The 23,966-nt window shown below is 38.8% G+C and overlaps 1 protein-coding gene across 1 annotated transcript; it reads left to right on the forward strand.

The window, feature by feature from the left end:
* Nucleotides 1-3,451: 3,451 nt before the first annotated feature.
* On the forward strand, nt 3,452-23,414 carry cep76 (centrosomal protein 76). The gene is made up of 13 exons (XM_084725910.1): nt 3,452-3,681; nt 5,279-5,434; nt 5,645-5,729; nt 5,835-6,059; nt 6,173-6,358; nt 8,753-8,850; nt 9,083-9,211; nt 11,011-11,205; nt 17,203-17,369; nt 19,326-19,485; nt 20,074-20,247; nt 21,103-21,320; nt 22,957-23,414. The coding sequence occupies exons 1-13, from the start codon at nt 3,619-3,621 to the stop codon at nt 23,093-23,095; spliced, it is 1,995 nt and encodes a 664-aa protein (XP_084582036.1). The 5' UTR covers nt 3,452-3,618; the 3' UTR covers nt 23,096-23,414.
* The last annotated feature ends 552 nt before the right edge of the window (nt 23,415-23,966 follow it).

The following is a 23,966-nucleotide window of genomic DNA, read 5'->3' on the forward strand; positions in this document are numbered from 1 at the left end:
CAAATCCAATTCAATGTCTTGCACAGGACATACTATGCACATGTGTGCCACAAACGTAAATGTACAAATGCAGATCTTTTTCGTATGATCTGGCACTGTCCAGTGATTGCAGAGTTTTGGAAATATAGTATAGTATAGTATTAAAGCTACCTCAGACCTTATACAAAATGATATTCCACAGGGTCCTGAAGTCTGGATCCTCTGAGATTTGACTCTATTGAATTAAATAAACTGTCAAGCACTTTTTATTACTTGCTAATACAGCTCCCTCCCTCCCACCTTCACAAAGATACTGGAATGATGAATTAATGTCATACTGTACTTCAGAGAAGATCCTCTGCAATGCTTGGAAAAACATTTAGCAAAATTTGTAGAGCCTTCATAAATGCCTTACCTCGTCTCAAATGTGATGGCTGACAACCAGTGCTGTTTTACTTGCAACATGACCTAATTTTATTTTCTATCCAAATATATTTTCATATTTACATCAATAGGTCGACTTTTTTGTGGTTTAATACTACTCACAGTGCAAAGAACCATACCAAATACAGGGGTATTAAAGGGGTAGTGTTGCTTGTCTTTTGTGTTATTTCAAGAGAAGAAAGAAAGTATGTTTCTTTTTAAAAATCCTTTCTGGGTATTCTTTTTTTTTATTTTTGTCTCTTACTTTGTTGTTTGAGTTTTTTTTTTTCTCAAAGATATTTTTATTGAATTTTTTCACAAATATATGGTACAGGTGTAAAATGTTGACAGGAAGTTTGTAAAATACACAATCAACTTCGGTTGAGAAAGATAATCCTGTCCATGCACAATGGAAAAATAAGAACAACACAAAACAAAAAACGTATAAACATACACATGTATATATATATATGTATATATATATACATATATATACATATATATATATATTATGAACCCACACACTGGCCAAAAGGAGGTACCAGAGAGAGGACCATTTATATACTTGGTATTGCTGACGTAAAAACAAAGAACAAAGTGTGAGTGAGGGATCCAATCCCTAACTAGTTTGAAGGTTATGGAAATATACCACACTTTTTTAAACTTTTCTTTAGAGTTACAAAGTGAGTAATGTATTTTTTCAAGGTTTAACAGGACATAACATCTCTCAACCACTGAGTGTGTGTGGGCGGGGCAGCATCTCTCCACCTCAGCAATATAGCACGCCTGGCCAAGAGAGAGGCGAAAGACACATTTCGGTGTTTGGCTGGGGTCAGGCGCACATCAACGTCGTCTGTGGTGCCAAAAAGAGCAATCAGAGGGTTGGGTTCCATATCCACGCCGACAATTAGGGATAACGTTTGGAAGACTTCCCTCCAGTACTTCTCCAAGCTAGGACATGTCCAAAACATGTGAATAAGTGAAGCCTCCTCTCTCTTACATTTGTCGCAACAGGGGTCTACATCTGGGTAACAGCGAGACAATTTTGATTTGGATATATGGGTCCTATGTACAACTTTGAATTGCAACAAGCAGGGTCGGGCGCAAAGAGAAGTTGAGTTAACCAACTTAAAAATTGTGTCCCACATGTCCTCAGACAAGGTTAGATTTAGATCTTGCTCCCACGCAATTTTAATGTTGTTGAGTGGGGCCTGCCTTATGCCTAGCAGTTGATTGTAGATAATGGAGATCAAACCCTTGCGTGATGGTTGTAAATTGAGAAGTGCATCAGCAATGTTCATATCAGGTGTCTGAGGGAAGTTTGGTATCTGACAGCGGAGGAAGTGTCTTATTTGTAAATACCTAAAAAAGTGAGACTTTGGGAGACTAAACTTTTCAGTCAGTTGCTCAAACGATACAAAACTAACATCCATGAAGAGATCTCTGAAGCGCTCGATACCCAGTCTCTGCCATTCCTGAAATGTTGGGTCCAGTAAGGAGGGTTGAAAAAGATGGTTGGCGGAAATGGGACTTGAGAGACAAAAATCGAGGAAGCCAAAATGTCTCCTGAACTGAGCCCACACTCTCAATGTGTACCAGACAACTGGATTGTCTATGAGTTTATTTGGTGGGAGAGGGAGTGGAGATCCAAGAAGTGCTGGAATGGAATTGAAGTTTTTAGCAGAGCCCAACTCCATTGCCACCCATGAAGGGCAGTCAAATGAAAATATGACCAAAAAATAAGACAACAGATATTGGCTGCCCAATAATAAAAACGAAAATTAGGCAGCGCCATACCCCCCTCTCCTTTAGGCTTCTGGAGATGGACCTTATTTAGCCGAGGGCGCTTGCCCTTCCATATATAAGATGATATTACAGAATCTAATGTATCAAAGAATGATTTAGGAATGAAGATCGGTTTTGATTGAAAGATGTATAGAAATTTAGGGAGAATATTAATTTTGATAGAATTAATTCGGCCAACCAAGGATGTAGAAAGGGGTGACCACTGTGTCAGGCACTGTTTTGTGTGGTTTAGCAGAGTGAGAAAGTTTTATTTGAAAAGGCACTTGTGCTTTTTCGTGACTGTAATACCAAGGTAAGTGAATTTGTTTTCCACAATCCTAAAAGGGAAGTTGAAGTAGTCTGATGCTGGTGTCCTCCCATTGACAAGAAAAAGTTCATATTTATTTAAATTTAATTTGTATCCTGAAAACTGACTAAAATCATTGAGTAAAGATAACATGGTGGGTAGGGAGGTATATGGACGTGAGATAAAACTCAACAGGTCTTCTGCGTATAGGGCCACCTTAATCCAGGTGATAAAATTCGGACCAAAGCCAAATTTTTTTTAAGGTCAGAAATAAATATGCCCACTCTATCCAGTCAAATGCTTTCTCTGCATCTAGAGAAAGGACACACTCAGGAGTCAACCCAGAGGGAAGATACAAAATATCCAATAGCCGATGTATATTGAAATAGGAATATCGATTTTTCACAAAGCCCGTTTGGTCTTCAGATATGACGGACAGTAAGATGTTCTCCAGTCTTCCTTCCAGAAAATTTTAACATCAACATTTAATAAAGAGATTGGCCTATATGAAGAGCACTCCATCGGATCCTTGTCTTTTTTTGCAATAAGAGTGATACATTGTTGTTTGAGTTTTTATTATATTATTTTTTTAATGAATTGTTGTACGCTACCTGTATTTTCACCAATAAGCAAATCATTACAAAAAAGTGTGACAGGTAAATAAGTCTGAAAGGGTTAAACTACAATTTGGACTACAAAAGGGTCCTTTAATGTTTGTCGCAAATAGTGACGTCATTGAGGCAACCAATATAATCCCGGAATAAAATGCCAAACAAGCAAATTTGAATAAAACCAAAATAAACGTCCCCCAAAATGAAGTATCTCGTCAGTGACATCTCACTCGACGTGTATTGTTTTATTCTTGGGCAGAGCTGTTGGATAACTCAACAGTTTTGCCTGTATTTTGTTTTGTTGGCAGGCATCAGCGGAGCCGCATTCCCGCTTGCTTTTCCGCCACAGTTCAAACTGGCAGCTGTGGCTGGTTGTTTACAGACCATAAATGTTTACAAGGTTTAAATACTGCTCAAACAAGAAGGTTATATCCACTTCTCCTTCCTGATAGTACATACTACTAACGTAGCAAGCTATTTTTACTAAAAACTGGCCGGAGTTCATCAACTGTCATGTCTCTGCCTCCAGAGAAAGCCTCCGAGCTGAAGCAAATCATTCACAACCATCTGCTCAAGGTGAGCAAGCATATAACTTGTATTTTAATACATGTTTGCGTGATTAAACAGTGTCTCTTTATATGTATGCTGTAATTCTTAAGATAGCCGACATGGTTTTACAGTTAGAGGATGTATTTTCTTAAAGTGAGGCCTGCTCGCCAAGTGTCATTCAAAAATAATGCAAATTACTGTTTACTCGCTCATTAACAAAAGTGCACACATGGAAAGACAGAATTTAACGACCCAGCACCACTGAACTCTGTCGGTTTAGTTCGGCTGTACTAAATATGTATATGGTGTCATTACTGTCTGCTATACTCTTTAGGATTTCCCTTGTTGCCTACAGTTGTTGGACAGCTCTTTAAGTTTTTTTTTTTTTAAGATTTACGTGAGATCATTAGCACTAGATAGGGATGCACTGATAAATTAATGGGCAAGTAATACAATTAAAGTATAATACATGATCTAATATAGATATAGTGACAACATGTTGTCTTAGATTTTGATATCATCATACGTTTTGCATCAGGACTGCAACTAACGATTATTTTCGTAGTATGTTAATCAGTGGATTATTTTCTCGAATAACCGATTAGTAGGTGTTTCTTTTAAAATGTCAGAAAATGGTTAAAAATTTCAATCCATGTGTCCCAAAGTCGAAGATGATGTCCTCAAATGTCTTGTTTTACTCACAACCCAAAGATAATCAGTTTACTGTCATAAAGCAGTAAAGAACCCCCAAAATATTGACATTTAAGAGGCAGAAATTGGAGAATTTTGACTTTTTGTACTTGAAAATGTACTCACACCAATTAATTGATTATCAGAATAGTTGGCATTTAATTTAACAATTGATTAATCTTTGCAGCTCTATTTTGCATTACAGTAAAGTGATGTAATTTTTTAAAAACTTAATGGTATTTTATAACTTCATTACCAACAATTATTTAAAAATCTCATTGTGTTAATATTTTGGGTAAGCACCAGTGGTTACTACTACAATATTGATGCAATGTAATAAATGTTGATACTGTGATATTTGGTTTAAAAAAGTGATATTTCATTTTGTCCATATCTTCCAGTCTTAAATTAAAGTAATATTGTATTGGTCCCATTTGATTTTTTTCGCCCTAGTAACTGGTTGACAATGGAAGCAAGCACTAATAGTCATCACTACCATTTTTGCGTTTACAACAAGGTATTCATGTCTAAAAGCATATTCTAGTTGGATCCGACGTTTGCACCTAATTTACTAATGAAATGGATCTCAACAGATGACACAGGAGGAAAATAATTTACCTTCACAAAAAGTTGTGCAACTTAGCAGTTTTCTAAAAAAGAAAGTAAATAATTTCCCTTGGATACCTTCTTATAGGGCTAGGTCTTAAAAAAATCTTGGAGAATTTTTCTTCTCATGAAGATTTTAAAGACTTGGACCACTTTTTTCCCCATCAGTCTTCCCAACGCAATGAAGTGGGATGAGTGCAAGCACAAAAGTTTATTGGTGTGTCAGTGATAGTGCAGATATATTAATTGTAAATATGCTGTGGTTTTAGAAAAGTGTAGTGTGTGGGACTGGGAATGCTGTGTTGATTCTGTCTTCTCTGGTGATCAGATGGATATCCATGGGAAAATCCGAGAGGTGCTGGCTGAGACTGTGAGGGATGACCAAGGTCCAGCACATCGATCTCTGTCTGAGGCGGATTTCCTACGTGCTCTTCAGCGCAGGGGCATCATAGATGATGTGATGAAGGACCTACACTTTACCCAGGTGGGGCAACACTTTGCATGCAATTTTTGGATTTATATACACATTGAAAAGACTGACAGCAGTTCACTTTAATTGATTGGATTTGAAATGTACTCTTCCTAAAAGCTGAATATAGATATTTAATGTTATTGAATAATTTCAGTGCTTAAAAACTAATTTGAACCCAGATACAGATAAAAGGTCTTTTCTTGTATGAATTCAATCAAATAGGAAGTACCCGCTGATGCAGAAACAAGATCTCCTCCAAAGCCCGCGACTCACTTCGTTGACAAGAATATTACTCGTCTGGAAAAAAGTAAGAAATGTCACTTACAAGCCCAAATTAACCAACATCTGTCACTCCGGTCATCCTGGTTAATGTTTGAATGGTTGAGTGACAATATTTTTTTCATTCTCTCAGCCAATATTGACCCGTCCAGGCGGTACCTGTATTTCCAAGTTCTTGGCGGGAAGGCCTTTCTGGAGCACCTCCAGGAGCCGGAGCCTTTACCTGGTCAGGTGTGTTCCACATTTACGCTCTACCTGCACTTCCGCAACCAGAGGTTTCGCTCAAAGCCGGTGCCCTGTGCCTGTGAACCCGACCTGAAGGAGGGCTTCCTCTTAGAGATCCACAGAGATGGTGTAGGTACGTGTAAATCAGCACAGTCTGTCTGTGAATGTGCTGCTGCTTTACATTACTTAACATATTATCATTTCATCATTTTGTTTGTCATTTTGTCATTATCTTTGGCTCTGCAGGGGAGGGTAGTAAAATGGTGGATGCGACCACCATGCTATCTATGTGCGACCCGGTCCATTTGGTGCTGATCAGGACCAACACCTTCAGTGAGACGACGCTGGTCTCGTCCTACTTCCTGGACTGGAGGACCGTCCTTGGCTCGCCCAGTGGGAAGACCTGCTTTGCTGTGGAGCTGATGGGAGTCGGTGAGGAGGGATGATTCAGTGGTGTTTACTGAAATATTAATGTCTTAAATTAAAAAAAAGGAAAATTAAATCTGTCCAAAAAAATCCCTAAACCACACCTCAAGTTGATTGATTATATACAGATTGATTATACATGACATTTATTTGAAAAATAGCCCTTGAACATATAGTGTGTATTTTCTTGCCATAAGGAGTCTGCCTCACACAAAATACAGTACCAAACGGCATAATTTCATGACATTTTGAGGCAGTGTGGGATCATGGGAGTTGTTATCTTCATCTTTAAAGAACCACCATTGCAGATTAAAATCTGTCTGCCATGAATCAGGCAGAAATCATGTCAGCAGATGAGGTAGTGTGCTAAAGTTATGTTTAGTCACATTTACTAATTTATGTATCGAATGTTTCCCCAGACACCACTGACATGTGGCCAAATTAAATGCACTGTTACCTTGAATAAATGTATGCATTTCTCTGGGTTTGAAATTGTTGGAAACATTTGGGATATAAACTTTTTAATGTGGAAATGTTACATATCATACATTTACATCATACAATAAGAAAGTCAGAAAGGTCCATAGACATCCAAGGAAACCACTGTAAATCAGATGACTTGTTTAAAAATGGTTTCTTTCACACATCCATCATACAAGTTACTTTTTAGAACCTCTTCTGAACTAGAAAGGCACTCTGGGAATGCAGACCTCCACCGAGACCAACAGTCCACTCTTCCATGAATTTTGCCTCCATGCTCATTCTCGTGAACTTCAAAGAATTTTCTGTAAGATCTCTAGTTAAGGTTACTAAAAATAATTCACATTTGGATGTGAGTAAGAGTATAATTATTTGCATAATAGGCGTGTATTTACATATCCATAGCCGCACCTTTGTTTGTGAAAAAAAGCCATGTTACAGTTGTAGTGGTTCTCCCATGAAACCACCGTTCCCAGCTGCTCCATAACGACTGCTTTCTGTGTGAAATTTGTCATGTGTAAAGCTACTCCAGGGGACTACTGGCGCCCGTAAATGTGGATTGTGATATGGAGTCATTGTATTGCTACAGTTAGCTGTTGTTTCACCATTCAACTTTACTACCATCTATTACAGGGGTGGGCCATTATTTTTTTTATGGGGGGCCACATAAGAAACTGATCAGGCTGCTGTGGACCAGACACAAATGATATAAGGTCATAATAATGGCAAAATCTATAATAATGGGATGGTCAGAAGTGTTCTATAAAGGGCACTTCTACTGTTGGTCACCCTTTCTGAATTGCCACGTGATGAATTGTGGGCTAATATTTTCTTGGCGAAATGTAAAACTTGATGTTTTACAGTGTACAGTGCATGTGCAAGTTGCAACAATAGTAGCAGCAAAAGTAGAAGAACAACATAAACAACATGGATGTGCATTATCATTACCAATGAACACTGCTTGGACCGCTTTCACAATGATGTCTGATGATGGTTTAATGGTAAGCAAAATGCTGTTAACTGTCTTTGCTAGATTTTTAATTTTTGGTATAACTATGATGACCTCGTGGGCCACATGAAAATTTCCGGTGGGCTGCATCTGGTCCCTGGGCCACATTTTTCCCAGTTCTGATCTCCTGGATTTTGAGATGTATGACAATTAATCCACCAAAACCAAATGCCTTATTTCACAATGTTAATGAAAGAGCAAAACCATTTATTAGTCCACCCTGTGATTCAGATCTGCTGAGAAAAATTGGTGGTTTCTCCCTTGGTCTGTGCAACACCCTTCCACCAAGTTTCGTGAAAATCGGGCCAACAGTTTTTCTGTAATCCTGCTGACAAACAGACAAACAGACATCATGAAAACATAAACTCCTTGGCAGCAGTAATTTCACCATGAACTTCATATATTCAAGCCTACTGTCGTCTGTTTCTATAAGCCTTCTATTTGTAGCTTGGCAGCTCGGCAGCACTGAATTCTTTTATATATATATTTTTTAACAGTCATTTTTTAACCACATTTATGCAGTTAAAGCTGTTAAACCATAAGACCCAACCTTTCTAGCTGCTGACCCCTCGAAATGAAACAGTGCCTGCTTGTAACCCCTCCTTACAGGCTGAAAATGTCTGAGCTGTGATCAGTTTTTTTCTAAACCTTCTTCATTTGAACACATATTGAACAATGTTAGAGGCCAGAAGAGCAAAAGCAAAACAATATATTTTTCTTTTCTGTCCCATTAACAGCCTTGTGAATCAGTGGAGGGGCTCAAGCTCCTCTGCAAAATATTAAGTTATTAACCACAAATAAGCACATACTACATATGTTAAGTTTTTTGGAAGAAACCCTAACCTGCAGTCTGCAGTTTGCCTGTCTCTTCCCGGTTCTAAATATGTAGATGTGTGTCTGTTTATTTCCAGGAAGTGAATGTAAAGTCCCAGCTGGTGTTTTGACTGTGTGTCTGGAGCTATACCCTCCTCTCACAGAGACTCTGAGCACTGACATCATCAGCACACAGGTCAGTACACTGGAGCCTCTTTATGCCTCTGTCTGTTTATCCCTCTGTTTATTCATCCGCTTCATTATTCATGAACAAAGTAACGCGGCCCGCGAACCAACAGTGAATCATTACAGCAGAATACCATTAAAGATGTTAAGAATCAATCAGAGTCGATATAAATGTGGCGTTGTGAAAGAAGCATCAAAGCTCTATATTTAACAGCTGATGTCACTGTGTGTCTCTCACTCAGCAAACACTGGAGAGACAGAGGACGGCAGAGAAAGAGAGACTCTTCTTGGTTTATGCCAAACAGTGGTGGAGGGAGTTCCTTGAGATACGGCCATCTCACCAATCCAAAATGGTGAAGATATTTGCTCAGGTTTGTCTAGATTCACATGTCCTCGGGGGGGGGGGGAATGAAACCTCTATATGACATAGTTTCTTACTTTTTAAGGGGTAGCTTTGATATTTTTCAACCTGGACTCTTCCCCGTGTTTTGTGTCAAAGCAAACTATAAAATCGGTCCAGTATTGAGTGAGACCGCTGCAGTGTAATCTTTGGGCACAATTGCACACAGTCCACTCTGCAGGTCTGTTGTCAGTAAAAATGAGCAAAGACACTGGGAATGTCGCTATTTTTCAGTCTGGTTCCGATTTTTCCATGTTTATGTCTCTAAGAGACTAATGGACACAACAGTTTTTGAAACTGGTTCAGCATTGAGCAAGACATGCTGCAGCTATCAGCTGACAAACAGTACATCCACTCAAAGTTTGTTTTTGCCACTGACAGGCTCAGATTGTTATTTTAATGTCTAACAGCAACGTAACATTTGAATGTTGACATCAACAAACCTTCAAACTGTTCAGTACAGCCAAAATAACTTTATCACTGTAAATCTCAGAACAAAGGAACACTTCGCACATCTAATACATGAAACAGGTTCATAGGAGAGAAGTGAGTCGACCAAAAAATTGCTGGTTTGAAGGGCTGGTACCGAAATGTCACAAATAAATTTTATTCTGCAAGTTAGACAGTGAGGGCGGCACGGTGGTGCAGTGGTTAGCAGTGCCGCCTCACAGCAAGAAGGTCCTGAGTTCGAAGGCAGGGCCTTTCTTTGTGGAGTTTGCATGTTCTCCCCGTGTCTGCGTGGGTTCTCTCTGGGTTCTCCGGCTTCCTCCCACAGTCCAAAGACATGCATGCTAGTTTAATTGGTGACTCCAAATTGCCCGTAGGCTGTCTCTATGTGTCAGCCCTGTGATGAACTGGCGACTTGTCCAGGGTGAACCCCGCCTCTCGCCCAAATGTCAGCTGGGATAGACTCCAGCAGCCCACGACCCTTATGGAATAAGCGATTACAGAAAATGAATGAATGAATGAAGTTAGACAGTGTGCGGGTGTCCTTTTGATTGTAAATCCCCAAAAAACAAAATAGTCATTAAAACGGTCTTGGAAACGGTCACTGTTCCAACAATCACCACCTCTGGTTTGGTCTTGGTAAACCCTTTATTCACAGCATCAGATGTGAAAATATCAGCAGAGGAGCAAGAAGGATGTTGGACATCAGAGTAGTTGCTGGGAGAAAGTGCTTGTACAGCCAGAAAGGATTTGTTTCAACCAAACAACTGGTGTTGGAGATTATTGGAGCAGGTGAAAGACGAGTTAAGACAGACAAACAAAAAAGATCTTACTCTTTAGGGATCCTTCCTATAATGTTGACAGACGCGTATAAGAATAATCTGAGCCTTTTAATGGATGTACTTTGAAGGTGCACAGTTGTACACAAGGATTCTTGTGTACAGCTGTTTCTCAGCTGATGGCTGCTGCAATCTTGCTCAATCTTGACCAATTTCAGAAAATTTTGTTGTGGCCATTAGTCGCTTAGAAACACAAACATGGGAAAATGGAAACCAGATTGAAAGATAGTGAAATCACCAGCTTCTTTGCTCATTTCCACTAACAATAGACCTGTGGATTGAGTAGCAGAGGCAATAGAGACACTGAATAGAGAGTTCCTCAGAAGAGCCTAATTCATTTGCTGTTTGCCACTTATAAACTGGTTTAGCATGTTAGATGTTTTCTCACATTTCTAACCAGTTTAGGGATAACTGAATCCTCAACCCTTCAAAGTTAAACAAAATATTTGACTCTGAGCTGTCCCTGCTGCCTCTGATTATGCAGGACGAGAACGGCGTCAACAGGCCGGTGTGCTCCTACGTGCGTGTCCTCCGGGCGGGCCGGCTGCTGGAGAGCCCTCGACAGGCCGCCCGCTTCGTCAGCCTGCTGGCCCACGAGAAGGCCCCGGTGGTGGGAGGAGGAGGAGGGGGCAAGCAGGAGCAGTGGTGCACGTTAATGGCCTTCCTGTGCAGAGGGAAGGTAAGGAAGAAGTGGCTGCTGGCTTCTTGGCAGCCACAGCAGGGATGGGCTCATTTTTCAGATGACAGTGCTCTCGCTGTACTGTTAGATAGATGCTTATTGTCAAAGACAGAGACAAAGGCAGATTTATAGCTTCTCACAAGCTCCATTCTTCTAAATGGAAATAAATCATAAGTTTATAAAGAGAAACTCACCTATCTGAGTCTCTGGACATTCAGCTCCACAGAAACATTTATTTTATTTATGTATTTGCACTTAAAACATAAATTCCATAGATTTGAGAATGTGGAAGACATTTTTCAGGATGTGTTGGCTATACTATTACTTTTTCTAATTTATAACCTTGTTTGTGACATACTATCTTTGAGTAAGTGCAAGGCACTGATCCAAACTCTCCATTTGGCCTTTCTTTAATAGCACCATCTCCATGTTATTATTAGTATAACTTGTCTTTGCTCTGTCAAACTGGATAAACAGTTTGGACATGTCTAACAATGCTAATGGGTAAATCTTTCTCGAGTTAATTATAATACAAAGACATACAGCAGTTGACTTAATGTGTTGTTTGTATGACAGATGGGAATAAATTATATATATTAAGTCAGGGAAACAATCCTATATATTTTTATCATGGCTTTTCTCAAGTATTTCAGTGCATTGTTAGAAGTAAGAGCTATTTATTGAGAACAGGTGATACAAATTCCATTTGAAAGCCCACAAATGCATGTTCCAAAATGTGCTTGCAGACCCATTCATACAGTCATCCAAGTCACACAGCCGTCCCTGCAAAGGAAAATTCTGCAAAACTCAACAAATTTTTCTCCATGATATCTTTATTTTACATTTAAACGCCATGAAATACAAATTTGAGGATTCATAATATGCTGTAAAATTACACAAAAAACAAAGAAAGAATGAGAAAATGCACCTCCTATTTTAACAAATGATAATCCATACAAAGTCAAGTATTTTAATTGAAACAGATGAAGTATTTAGATGAAAAATAAAAGTTGTCACAGATCAGAAACTGCATTGTCCACAAGTCCTTAACCTAATTAATGACTGATTCTCAAATATGTGCTGTTTATCCTTTAATATGCAAGTCTGTGAAGGAAGGCTGGATAACATCTGTTTTATCCACTGAGTAGTGCCTGTGACTGCCGTCTTTTTCAACGCAGTGCATTAATATTACAGCTGAAAACTTGACTAATAAAACATTTTTGGCAGCAGTCTCTTTACTGCTCCATATCTTTCCTGTCAGTGTCATGAGATCATATATTTCCATCCACATTCCACCTACTGTAGTTTTCTCCTTGGGTCAAACACCTGACATACAATTCAGCCTGGGGGCAACTACACTGATTTCATCACAGGCCGAGTTCATTTCCTCTGAGTGTGACGTTTTTCCAACATAACACTGAGGCCTTATCTTGGATTGCTTTGGAGCCACTCCTAAATTGCTGCGCTCTGGTCTGATGGAGCCACCTTTCATTTAGATTCATATTTATGGACTCGTGGGTCTGGTTACATGATGTGGAACAAAAACAAAATAAAATTCATCATGACAATGACAATGGTGCCTGGCAGTAAAAAAAATACACATAAAACAAAGTCAGAACATTATTTGACAAGGAACCTAATTTAAGAACAAAATTACTGAAAGCATAGATAAAATCAGTGGTTTCCAACCCAGAGGTCCCGGCCCCCACTAGGTGTCACCAAAGCTTCACGGGGGGTCGTGAGGCGTTCTTTCATTTCTGTGAAGAAAAGTCTCAAAGGAGAAGAAAAAACTGAATTTGTTTAAAAAGAAAATTCTCATAATGATTGTTTAAAAAAATAAAAATACATAACACAGACAGAATTGTTTAAAAGGTTACTAAAAATATCAGAAAACCATTTATTGGAAATAATTGGCTCCAAATTCATCCAAATCCCTGGCTTTACGCAAACTGCCTGCAGTTACTGCATTCACTGTGGGGGGTTAATTGTACAGTTTATCAGTTGTTGTGTACTATTAATGTTATGCATTGAAAATAATATGAAATATCTATAAAATATATCACTTAGTCAGTTGTACTCAGTGATAATAGATAAGGGCTTTCTTAAGGAAAAAGGCTGGAATCCACTGTTTTAAATAATACTTTGGCAAGTTCTTTCTCTATTACTCATGTTTAGATTCTTACATTTAAACCAAATGTGCTGCTCATCTCTCAGGTGGTTTTCATTACAGAGGGTGGTCTTTGTATCTTCTAGAAAATGAAAAAAAAAACACATACAACAAATATAACTACAGCAACAAAAGCACATACAGCACCAGAGACAACCAAATCAAATTAGAGTGGAAGTTAAACGTTTCAAATCACACTTCATGAATTCTATTAAATGCAATCAGGCATTCATGTTTGAAAGGTCCAGTGTGTAAGAACAGTGTTTTTCAAACTGTTTACTGTCCCATGCCCCTTCAGACATTCAGCGTCCAGCTATGTCCTAAATATGTTTTCAGTAGTATGTAATAATCACCTGAAAATAAGAGTTGTTGTGTTTTTTTTTTTGTTTTTTTTTTACTTTAGAATGAGTTCTTGATACCTACAGGGGGTGTAAGTCGCCATTTTTCTACAGTAATGCAGAGCACACAAACCCAAGACTGTCTCTAAATATGGCCTTTCAAGTATTTCAAGTCCACCATAGGTTCTCTTCTCAAGTGGCAACCCCTTGAGCTGAAAATGTATTTTTACTTTTATATTTATTATATAATTCACCCGTGTAAATCATATTGAGGTTTGAAGTAATGCATAATTAAGGGCGTGGCTGCTTGTAGTGACAGACGGGTGGCGTCACAGGTTTCAGGCACTATCAGGATGATGATGGCTGGAGTCACCACACTGAGCTTCTTCAGAAACCTATGGGTGACATCACAGAGATTACATCCATGATTAATTCTCTCTATGGTTCTCCTACACATTTGGAAGGGGGTGAAGGGTATTGAGTTGGTTGCAGTCTGCAACCTCACCACTAGATGCCACCAAATCCTACACACTGATCCTTTAATTTGTAATTTCACCTCATATAACTTCAGTCTGGCTGTTCTGACTCTAGTGTATGTTTTTAATTAATGTCACAGATTCCTGTTTTCAGTTTTGGTTCCTTTAGTCAGACAGCATTGCGTAAACTTTGTTCAGCTGCTTTACGTTTACTCCTCTTCTGGGCACGGCTGGTCATTTCTGAGAAAGGAGGATCTGTGAGGAGTCAACTGACGGGTGCATTTTCATCTCTCGGCCCGATAGTGGGGAATTTCCCAGACCACCACAGGATAAATGTTCCCTGCTTCTCCTCTGTGAGCGGCTGGCAAGACAGACACAACACAACTCTCACAAAGTGGTCCTTGTCAGCTGTGATTTATGAGTTTCATTCCAGGGAAAATTAATTTAGCCTCATCAGTCCCCAGCCTGTTCCGATGCTGCCGTCCATATTAGCACTTCTGGGGAACATCTATCATTCTGACTTGCCCGAAGCCCGAGCCAGCACGCAGCAGCAGCAGCAGCATCAGCAGCAGCAGCACGAGCCCCCAGTTCAACCCAGGCCTCTTTACCGGAAAAGTTCTACGAGTGAAATAAGAGTTGCTTACTGTCATGGACAATTTGATGACTGCAGAGCTTATTTCCTCTCCAGCAGGCTTTTCTTGTGTGTGTTCAAGACTTCTGAGAAAGACTAACAGCACAGTGAGAGCAGGATATTGTGTTTCTGTTTAAACAGACTGTTGTAGTGACATGATGAATTAGACAAGCAACACAGGGACGGCATGAAGACTGCAGTAAATCTCTTCAAATCTCCCTAAATATAGAGACTTAAATATAGAGAATACGTCAAGGTTAAACTCTGTGAAGTCACAGTGTAAATGAGGAATTTGTTGAAAACATGGGTCAAACCTGTATTTTATATCTTATAACAGATTAACAGAGATCCTAGTGTCAGTAAAGGTGGAAATAATGAAACCAGCTGACACACATCAAAGTGGCCCAAACTGGATCTGAATGCACAGACACTTTTAATAAATTTTTGAGAAACAATGTTAGGCGGGGGAAAGATAATAATTTTTTAATTTGGTGAAAAACTTTGAATATCTCCAAATTTTTCTAGAGCATGAATAGTCATAAAATTTCAAAATAAAAGATTATTTTTCAAGATAAAAGTTGTAATATTTTGAGAATAAAGTTCAAGAATATAGTTGCAATAATTTAAGAATTCAGTTGTAACATTTTGAAAACAAAGTCGTAATATTTCAGGAATTAAGTCCTGATTTCTCAGAATAAATAAATTCAGAGAAGGAGGCTGCACTTAAACAATTGGGTTCTCAGTGAAGTGCGTAACCCAAAATCCAAAAACTTGAAAAGGTAGCACATCTCAAGTCTTCACGTCAAGGAGGATAAAATACTCACATTTCACTTATTTTATTTGGCTTTTATGTGAGCCCAGTGATGACTTGAAGACTTCAGATGTGCTACCTTTTCAATTTTTTTGGAAGATGCTCACTTCAAAATAAAAGTTGCAATATTTTATTAAGTCAATGTTTTGAGAATAAAAGTTGAAATTTATTGAGAATATTTGTAGAATAAAGGTGTCGTATTTCAAGAATGTAGTGGTAATATTATAATAATTCAAACATAATATTTCAAGATAAAACTAGTCATATATATCATATATATATGTATGTATATATATATATATATATATATATATATATATAACCCTAACCCTAACCCTAACCATGATATATAGTGGAATAAAGTTGTAATATATTAACAATATAGTCATGATATTTCAATAATAAGATTAAAACTTTGTCTGTATTTTGAGAACAGAAACTTTATATTTCAGGAATAAAACTAGTTTTTTGAGATGACTATCACTAGATACAAGCCACAATATTTTGAGAATAAAGTCGTAATATTTTGGGATAAAATCTGGGATATTTTAAGAACAAAAGTAATTGCAATTTTTGAGGAATAAGGTCATTATATTTAAGGATAAAATATTTATATTTCAAGATAAAATTGCAATATTTTGTGAATGTCATAGTACTTTGAGATGAATGTTCTAATATTTCATCATACATCACAGGCTTATTTGAGCGTGGAAGTTCATTTTGGACCTTTGAGAACAAAGACATGTAAGCAACAACATTGAGACATGTAAGCTTAAAGATCCTCCTCCCAGCTTTTGGAGCTTTCAACCACATCTCAAGATCTCCTGTGAATGCAGCTCGCCAGAGGCTCATTTTTTTATGCCTCTGCACTGGCATCAGCCACGGCCAGAGTGATTTTTTTTTTTTTTTTTGTTCCTTGATCCATCCGTCCCTTTCATATGAAGTGACATGAATCGGTGACTGATTGGAACCTTGCAGTCAAAGGTCACTGTGACCTCATAAAACATTTGGACATTTTTGGTCATTAATTCAGATTTCACACGCTAATTATGGAAAAAAAGTTACACAAATATCCAATAGGATAAAATTACGCATTTTATATCCAAAATGTCAAAGGTCAACTTGAAAGGTCAGCTCCCTATGAGTCCTCTGTAGACAGTGTATTTCTCACAGGAAATTATTCACTTGAATCACACACTTCAGTATAGTGATAAGTTCCATTTTGCCACACATATTTCGCTACATATATTATATGAGTCTGGACAAACATGGAAGTGCAGCTGGACAGGTTGGCAGAGATATACAAAGGCTGTAATTCTGTTTTGAAGAGGACATACCAGGGTTAAAACAATCTGTTTTAACTTTGACGCTACACAGAGATTTGTGACCTAAATTAAACTGAAAAAAAGTCCTGTTGCTCCGGAAGTAGAACTGACTTTAATGTTAAAAATGAAAGTGTATTGGCCTTTTATTCACGTTAGGAGAGCTCTCAACACTAAACATTATGTTTAATAGAGTCCCCACATTTCTAACTATCCAAGGGACCTGAACTCGTCACTGTCTGTCCTCTCCAGGGGGACTGTGAGGACCACGCCACCCTGCTGTGCAGCCTCCTGCTGGGCTTTGGCCTGGATGCGTACGTGTGCGTGGGCACCAAAGCCAAGGGAACGCCACACACCTGGGTCCTGACCCGCGGCACTGATGGGAGCATCACCTTCTGGGAAAGTCTGACAGCACACAGGTCCGATTTTACTTGTTTTTCTTTCTTTTTTCTGTTCAGATGTCTTGTATAGCAGCTGCTTTTACTGCCCCCCCCCCCGTCCCTCTGGCATCAGACTGCAACTTTAACAGCAGTGCTGTCAGACAGGTTAGAGCAGGTTGGATATATGAGAAAATGCAGTTCATTATTGATATTTGTGATACCTGAAAATTGTGCGTTTCCCTGTAACTGTAAACCAAACACCATTTAAGAGGTAATCTGACCTACACTGTGTTTTTTATTTTAAGAGTGCTTATACTTTTCAGTAGAATACCTCAGAATCCCATGAAGGCATTTCCATGGAATTTTCTGGCCAGGCTCTTAGCCAGGGAACAATTGATTACATTTTGGAGCCTGTCCAGTTATGAGTTTTGTCCGTAACTCACTCATCTTGCATTGGGGATAGACATGGTTTCATATCTGTTGTAAATTCACAGAAAGTCTTTGTGTACAGCCAGTAGTCACTGGTCTTGTTCTCTCTGGTTTTATCAGTTTTTGAGGAACTGTTTTATCTAATATTTCTAAATTTTACCACAGCCTATAGACTTTTTTTTGCCCTCATGGTGCTACTTTCATTTGAATCGTTATTCCGTCCTCACTCCTCATCTGGAACTGTATGTTTTAGGCGGTTGCCCACCATGGAGCTATAAATTAAATTAAATGGTGTATTTTATCACTACATGGAGTAAATGGCCTTAAAACATGTTTTGTTAACATGTTCTCAGTGACCGGTGGTGGACAAAACACACATCTCTATTACTTGAATCAAAGTATAGATTCTCCTGGTCAAGCATCACTCCAAAACAAATACTTAAGTATTCAATGTACATTTTCTTTTAATTAACCCCATTTAATGCCAGGGTTGGTACTCATCCCTACTCATGGCACTGTGTTTATTTGACACATACTGTATGTTTCTTAAAGATCTTTAGTCAGTAACGTGACCCTTTGGACCCAGTCCAAATATTACAGTTTTTTTTACAACTTTTTAAAAATATATTCATCTGGAATTAAATGACCTCGACATGCTTTCTCAGTTTGAAGGGCTAATTTTTGTTTGCAGCGATGAAGTTATTGGTATGAAAGCCAATGTTAGGAGGGAGAGATCATCAGAGATTTTGAGGAAAAAAAGTAATATTTCACAATATAAGTTGTAATTTTTCTAGAACTTGAATAATGCTACAGTATTTCAAAATAAAAGATTTTTAGAGATAAAGTTGTAATGTCTTGTGAATTCAGCCCAAATTCTTAAATATTGTCAGAATAAAATACTATTTGTGGAATAAAGTTGATATATATTTTAGTATTCCAACTGTAATATTTTCAGATAAAACTTTTAATATTTTAAGAAAAAAAGCTGCAATATTTTGGCAACAAAGTCATGATATTTCAAAATTGTAACTTTTATACATAAGTTGGTAATGTTTTAAGAATAAAATTTTTTACTCATAAAATTTCGAGATGGGAATAAGGTCATGGTATTCCAAGATAAAGTTGCAATATTTTGTTTAAAAAGATATGAACCTTTCTCCATTTCAGAAATCTCAAACATCATCATCACCATCACCATGATTACATCAATTTTACTCATGTAACTGTGGGTGCTCTGGTGGAGAATGATCATCTTTATCTGCTGTTACACCGTGGCCGTTCAAAAAATGGAGCAAGCGTTTGAAACTTGACTGACAGCGCAGGAGTAGTTTACTGTGATTGATTTTTCTCCTGTGATGAACACAGTGTTTGGTCTGTCACAGTTTAGAAGAGAAATTAATCTGCTGACTTACCTAACCCAAATATATGATTCAAAGTGACAAGTAACAGGAGCCTTCACAGACTGTACACATGTACACATGCTCAAGTACAATACTCAAGTAAATGTTTTTTGTTACTGTCCACCCCTGACAATGACACTGATGATCCTCGATGTCCCGTGGTCAGATACCTGCACCAGGCCATAGACCCCAATGCCCCGCCCCTGGCCTCCCAGCCCAAACCATCCTCCCCCTACCGGACTGTGGGCTGTGTTTTCAACCACCACACCTTCTTGGCCAACTGCCAACCGTCCGACGCTGTGGAGCTCTGTGTCTTTGACTTCCAGGTAAGAGACTGGCATCCCTCACAGTTTCTCCCATCACTGTCACTGGATAGGTGGGGAACCATCACCATGATTACATCAATTTTACTGATATTTCATGGTGGATTGTTGTATTTATTAATTATGAAGATGATTTAGTGCTGACCTGAAACGTCATTATGCTGTTCACATTAGCTTGGTTGTAAGGAATTGTGTCAATAGTGAGGGTCAGGGTTTGGTGAAATGACTTTTAATATGAAAATCTTCACTTTTGGCTGCATATTAAACTGTTCAGAGAAGATTTAATCAAATGGACAGCGGTGGTGATTTTCAGTCAGGCAGAGGGCAGAGGTAGCCTGCAGCAGAGAGCAGTGGGCTTGTGACTGGATGGTTGCCGGTTTCAATCATCAGACCAGGGGCTGGTTTGTGGGGAGGGAAATTGAATCTGCAACAGTTCCATTCATCAGCAACTCTGGTCTTGTCACGTTACCCTAAAGCAAGGCAGCAAACCCCCAGCGACTACAGCAGTGTGGTGGTTCTGCTGTGTGAACGGAGAAAGTGTCATCAGTTAAATGTTAAATGTTTTTTTTTTCCTCCTTTCTTTCTCTTCAGAATCAGTCTCGGTGGAAGGCGATGAGTGAAGAGGCTCTGAAGTCTGTTTGTGCTCCAGGCTCCACCACTTCTCTGCCCCCTCTGCCTCCACTCTGTGCCCCGACCCTGGATCCTGCTGCTGCCAGCAACCAGCTGGAGCTGGAGCTGCGCTATCTGGTCTCCGAGCACAGGAAGGTAAAACACAGTGCTGCACCCTTAAGGTTTAGGAGTTTGCAGTTATGTTTAACTCACTTTCCATCCACCTGCTTTTATTTTATTTTCAATTTTTGTGTAAAGAAACTTGAGAGGAGACACAAATTTGAAAGTACAAAAAAGTTGAGGTGGAAAATGAAGTGTACTGATAAAAATAGAATGCAACAAAGTGCAAGGACACAGATTTATTAATCATGATGTACATGAAGTACATGACTGAAGAGACCAAAACATCAGATCTATGTGGAGCGATGAGGAGATTGGAGAGGAGATTCTTCAAATTAATAAATAAAATAAACAGAGATGACATATTTCCATCATGTTTCTCATCATTTGAGCTTTAACTGGTGCTCTTGTAACCAGGTCTTGTCTTCGCACTTAACGATGGTGGGTGGAAATTTGGATATTTGTGCTACATTTGGATGGAAACTTTAGTAAAGGCCCAAATATCCCATATCAGAAAAACAAAATTAATATTGAATGTTTGCTGAATGAGGTTATGTCTGTTATGACCCACAAGAAATAATCTTTTAGAAGGAGTAGATGTTTGTGATGATGAACTCCAGCTCCAGCGTTTGTATTTCCAGGGCAGTGGGCTTTTGTTTTTGGGATAACAAGCTCAAATGTGATTGGTCAATAATACTTGGACAGAAACAAATAGAAATCTTGTCCCCTTGCCTGTAGAGTCTGGATTCATATGCAGAAATCTGTTTACAGAGTTAATGATTGAACTGACCCCTTAAATGCCATTGACCAATCACAGCTCTTATGTAATAATATGTAATATAAGAGTTACTGAGCACAGTATGGTCTCTGTGGTGCTGTCCTCTCCTCCAGGACTTGGAGCTGTTGACAGTGTGGGACGACCACCTATCCTACCTGCTGTCGTCGGCGCTGTCGGCCTACGAGCTGGAGCGCTGCACCGGAGTCTCCTGCGGCAACGAGGAGTTCCAGGATGCAGTGAGGAGGGCAGTGCCAGACGGACACACCTTCAAAGGCTTCCCCATCCACTTCCTGCACCGCAACGCTCGCAGAGCCTTCGCCACCAGCCTCAGGTGAGTCCAATAGGCAGATGATGATGATGATGATGAACATGTGATTAAAAAAAAAATCCCTGTTGGCAAGTATCTCTTTCCATTGTTTCCATTGAGTGTCTTTGAGTACAGCAGCACTATACTCCCACTGTTTAAAAAATCACAGAATTTTACCATATTATTTTCCAGATATTTTTGTTTTTGTTCTATATTACTTATAAATGTCATTAAAATACTTTTATTAAAATGGAAATACCTTAAACTTTCCTATTTATGTACAACAGGGGTTTCAAGTTCAGTTTTATCCTGGGCCACAGCAGTATCTTTGCTCTAAAAGGGGCAGTCGTAAATGAAAAAAATAGGCCAATATAAATGAATGATTGGAAAGTAGAAACTGAAAAGTTGTTTCAGTTTGCATAGCCTACAAGAAAGATGTAGAATGTATTATGACGTACAATGTATATTTGCTTAAAAATTTAATGATGGCATTTTTCTTTGCTGCAAATAACATTTCTAGGTACAACCACTTGGCTAGAATGCCACTGCTGGAAACAGCTCTCATATCAAGACATTATTCAGCACATATTGACATCTAATGAACGCCATCTGCGCCTGGATAACAAAAACAAGACGTTTCTGGGACAGTAATTCAGTTTATAAACACTGTACTTCTGTAACACAGTAAATTATATTCTTTGCAAACTCTTGCAGTCATGATATACAGCGTTTTTTGGTAAATTCATAGGATTATCCAATCTATCCACAAGGATTCTATATCAATATACAGATTTCTGGATGTAAAACAAAAACAAAAAAATCTTGGCAACACAACATACTTTACTACAAACAAGCCTGAAGTGGCATTGAGTTTACTTGTGCAGCATCAGGTTTGTTTTGTGGCATCTGTGCCTGATAAAAGTCATGGCTAGAGCAATTCGAAAGTTCCTCAAAACAACAACAGCTGAATTTTATTTATAGTATGCCTCTATGAAAGTACTTTTAAAAAAATATCTGAAACCAGTCAGATAGGATTGCTGACCTCGTTTCAGGGAGTGGTGTAATGGAGAAGTTGTGTGAAAATTCAAACAAATTCTGGAAACTAGCCCATGCATACTGCAGTGATGACCAAGGCAGCACTGCAAACACACCATTTAGCCTGTGAGAAGAATGTTGTTTGCACTATGCCTCAGCGTTATGGTAGCAAATCACTACCAGCTGTAGCAAGTATAGAAGAAACTGACCTCTGACTTCCCTGTAGAGGGTGAAAGAGAGAAGGGAATCTATGATGACCATCATGTGTCCAATTTTGTCAGTGCTAGAGGTGTTTGCGTTATTAGCACAGCATAAAGCCCACATGTCCGCTCTCTCTGTTACAAATCCTGTCAACACAGCGCTCAGCTGTGTCCTGATCTCCTGACAAATGACTGCACTGACTGAGTCCCGCCATCCCTCCACCATGTGTTAAGTTCATAGTTTATCTATACATATGGCTGTACGGGCTCATAAACACACAGCCATCAGGTTTCGCTGTCTCAGTTTTTTGAAAGTATTACTCTCAGGTAAAAAGAACCTCCCCTATATATGTTTGTTTTTATTATTTCACAAAAGTCTTTTCAGTTTTTTTCATGCTCTGTGTCTCTTGTCACTTCCCGTGCAGGTCTCCGTTCTGTGAGGAGATAGTGTGTTGTCGCGGCGACCACGTGAGGCTCGCGGTCCGTGTCCGGGTGTTTGCCTATCCTGAGAACGCATGTGCGGTGTGGCTCATGTTTGCATGTAAATACCGCTCTGTGCTCTGACCAACAGACACACGGTGCCCAAAAACCACCAGCTTATGTTGCACTTTGACCACAGACAAGATTTTAGATCCTCACAGGGACACTTCAGGCCTGGTTCTTATAGATCTGTACATGTGCACTGACATAAGAACAGCTGGATTCTGTGAGATGAAGTTAAATTAAGTTATTCTCAGTGACATGTCACAGACATGTTTATCTCTGCTGTGATGCTCAGGCTTTTATTTTGTAGTCCAGTAGACTCCTCATTTGTACAGACAGTTTACTCTCAAAATTGTATTTATATATCTATTTTTGTAAATAAAATGTAACTTTGATCATATTGCTGTGTACTTTGTAGAGGCTTTATTGAAGACAATTTCCAGTAGATTTATGGAATATGCAGTAGTTATTACTATATTATTACACGAGTACTTAGTAGTCATTAGTGTGTTATTACATGAGCCCTGGCAAAGTACTCAAAACTGTGGTAGTTCCTGCTGTAGAAGGTGTCTCCAGAACCACATTTTGCTTTGATGAAACACATAAACAGATGTACACACTCACAAGATGAAAACACTACCAGCCACACTGTACACTCAAGTCACAACAATTTCCTGTTTCACTGAGAATAATGCATCACCATGACAACAGTGTTTGATGAAAACTCACAATCATCACTGTTTACCATCATCAAGGTCTTAAGAGTTTACTGACCACATATGTGTTTGATCTGGTTAACCTGCCGGGAGCAACCACAAGATTATAGGGCCTGTAATTTCTCATTGCCAGTGTGTGGCACTATGACTACGATTGTACCTTGTACTTTTCACAAGTATTTCCATTTTATGCAACTTAATACTGACACTGCACTTCATCTCAGAGACAGTTATTG

This window comes from Lutjanus erythropterus, chromosome 9 (assembly GCF_056507025.1).
Source record: "Lutjanus erythropterus isolate fLutEry1 chromosome 9, fLutEry1.hap2, whole genome shotgun sequence".
Taxonomy (NCBI): domain Eukaryota; kingdom Metazoa; phylum Chordata; class Actinopteri; order Lutjaniformes; family Lutjanidae; genus Lutjanus; species Lutjanus erythropterus.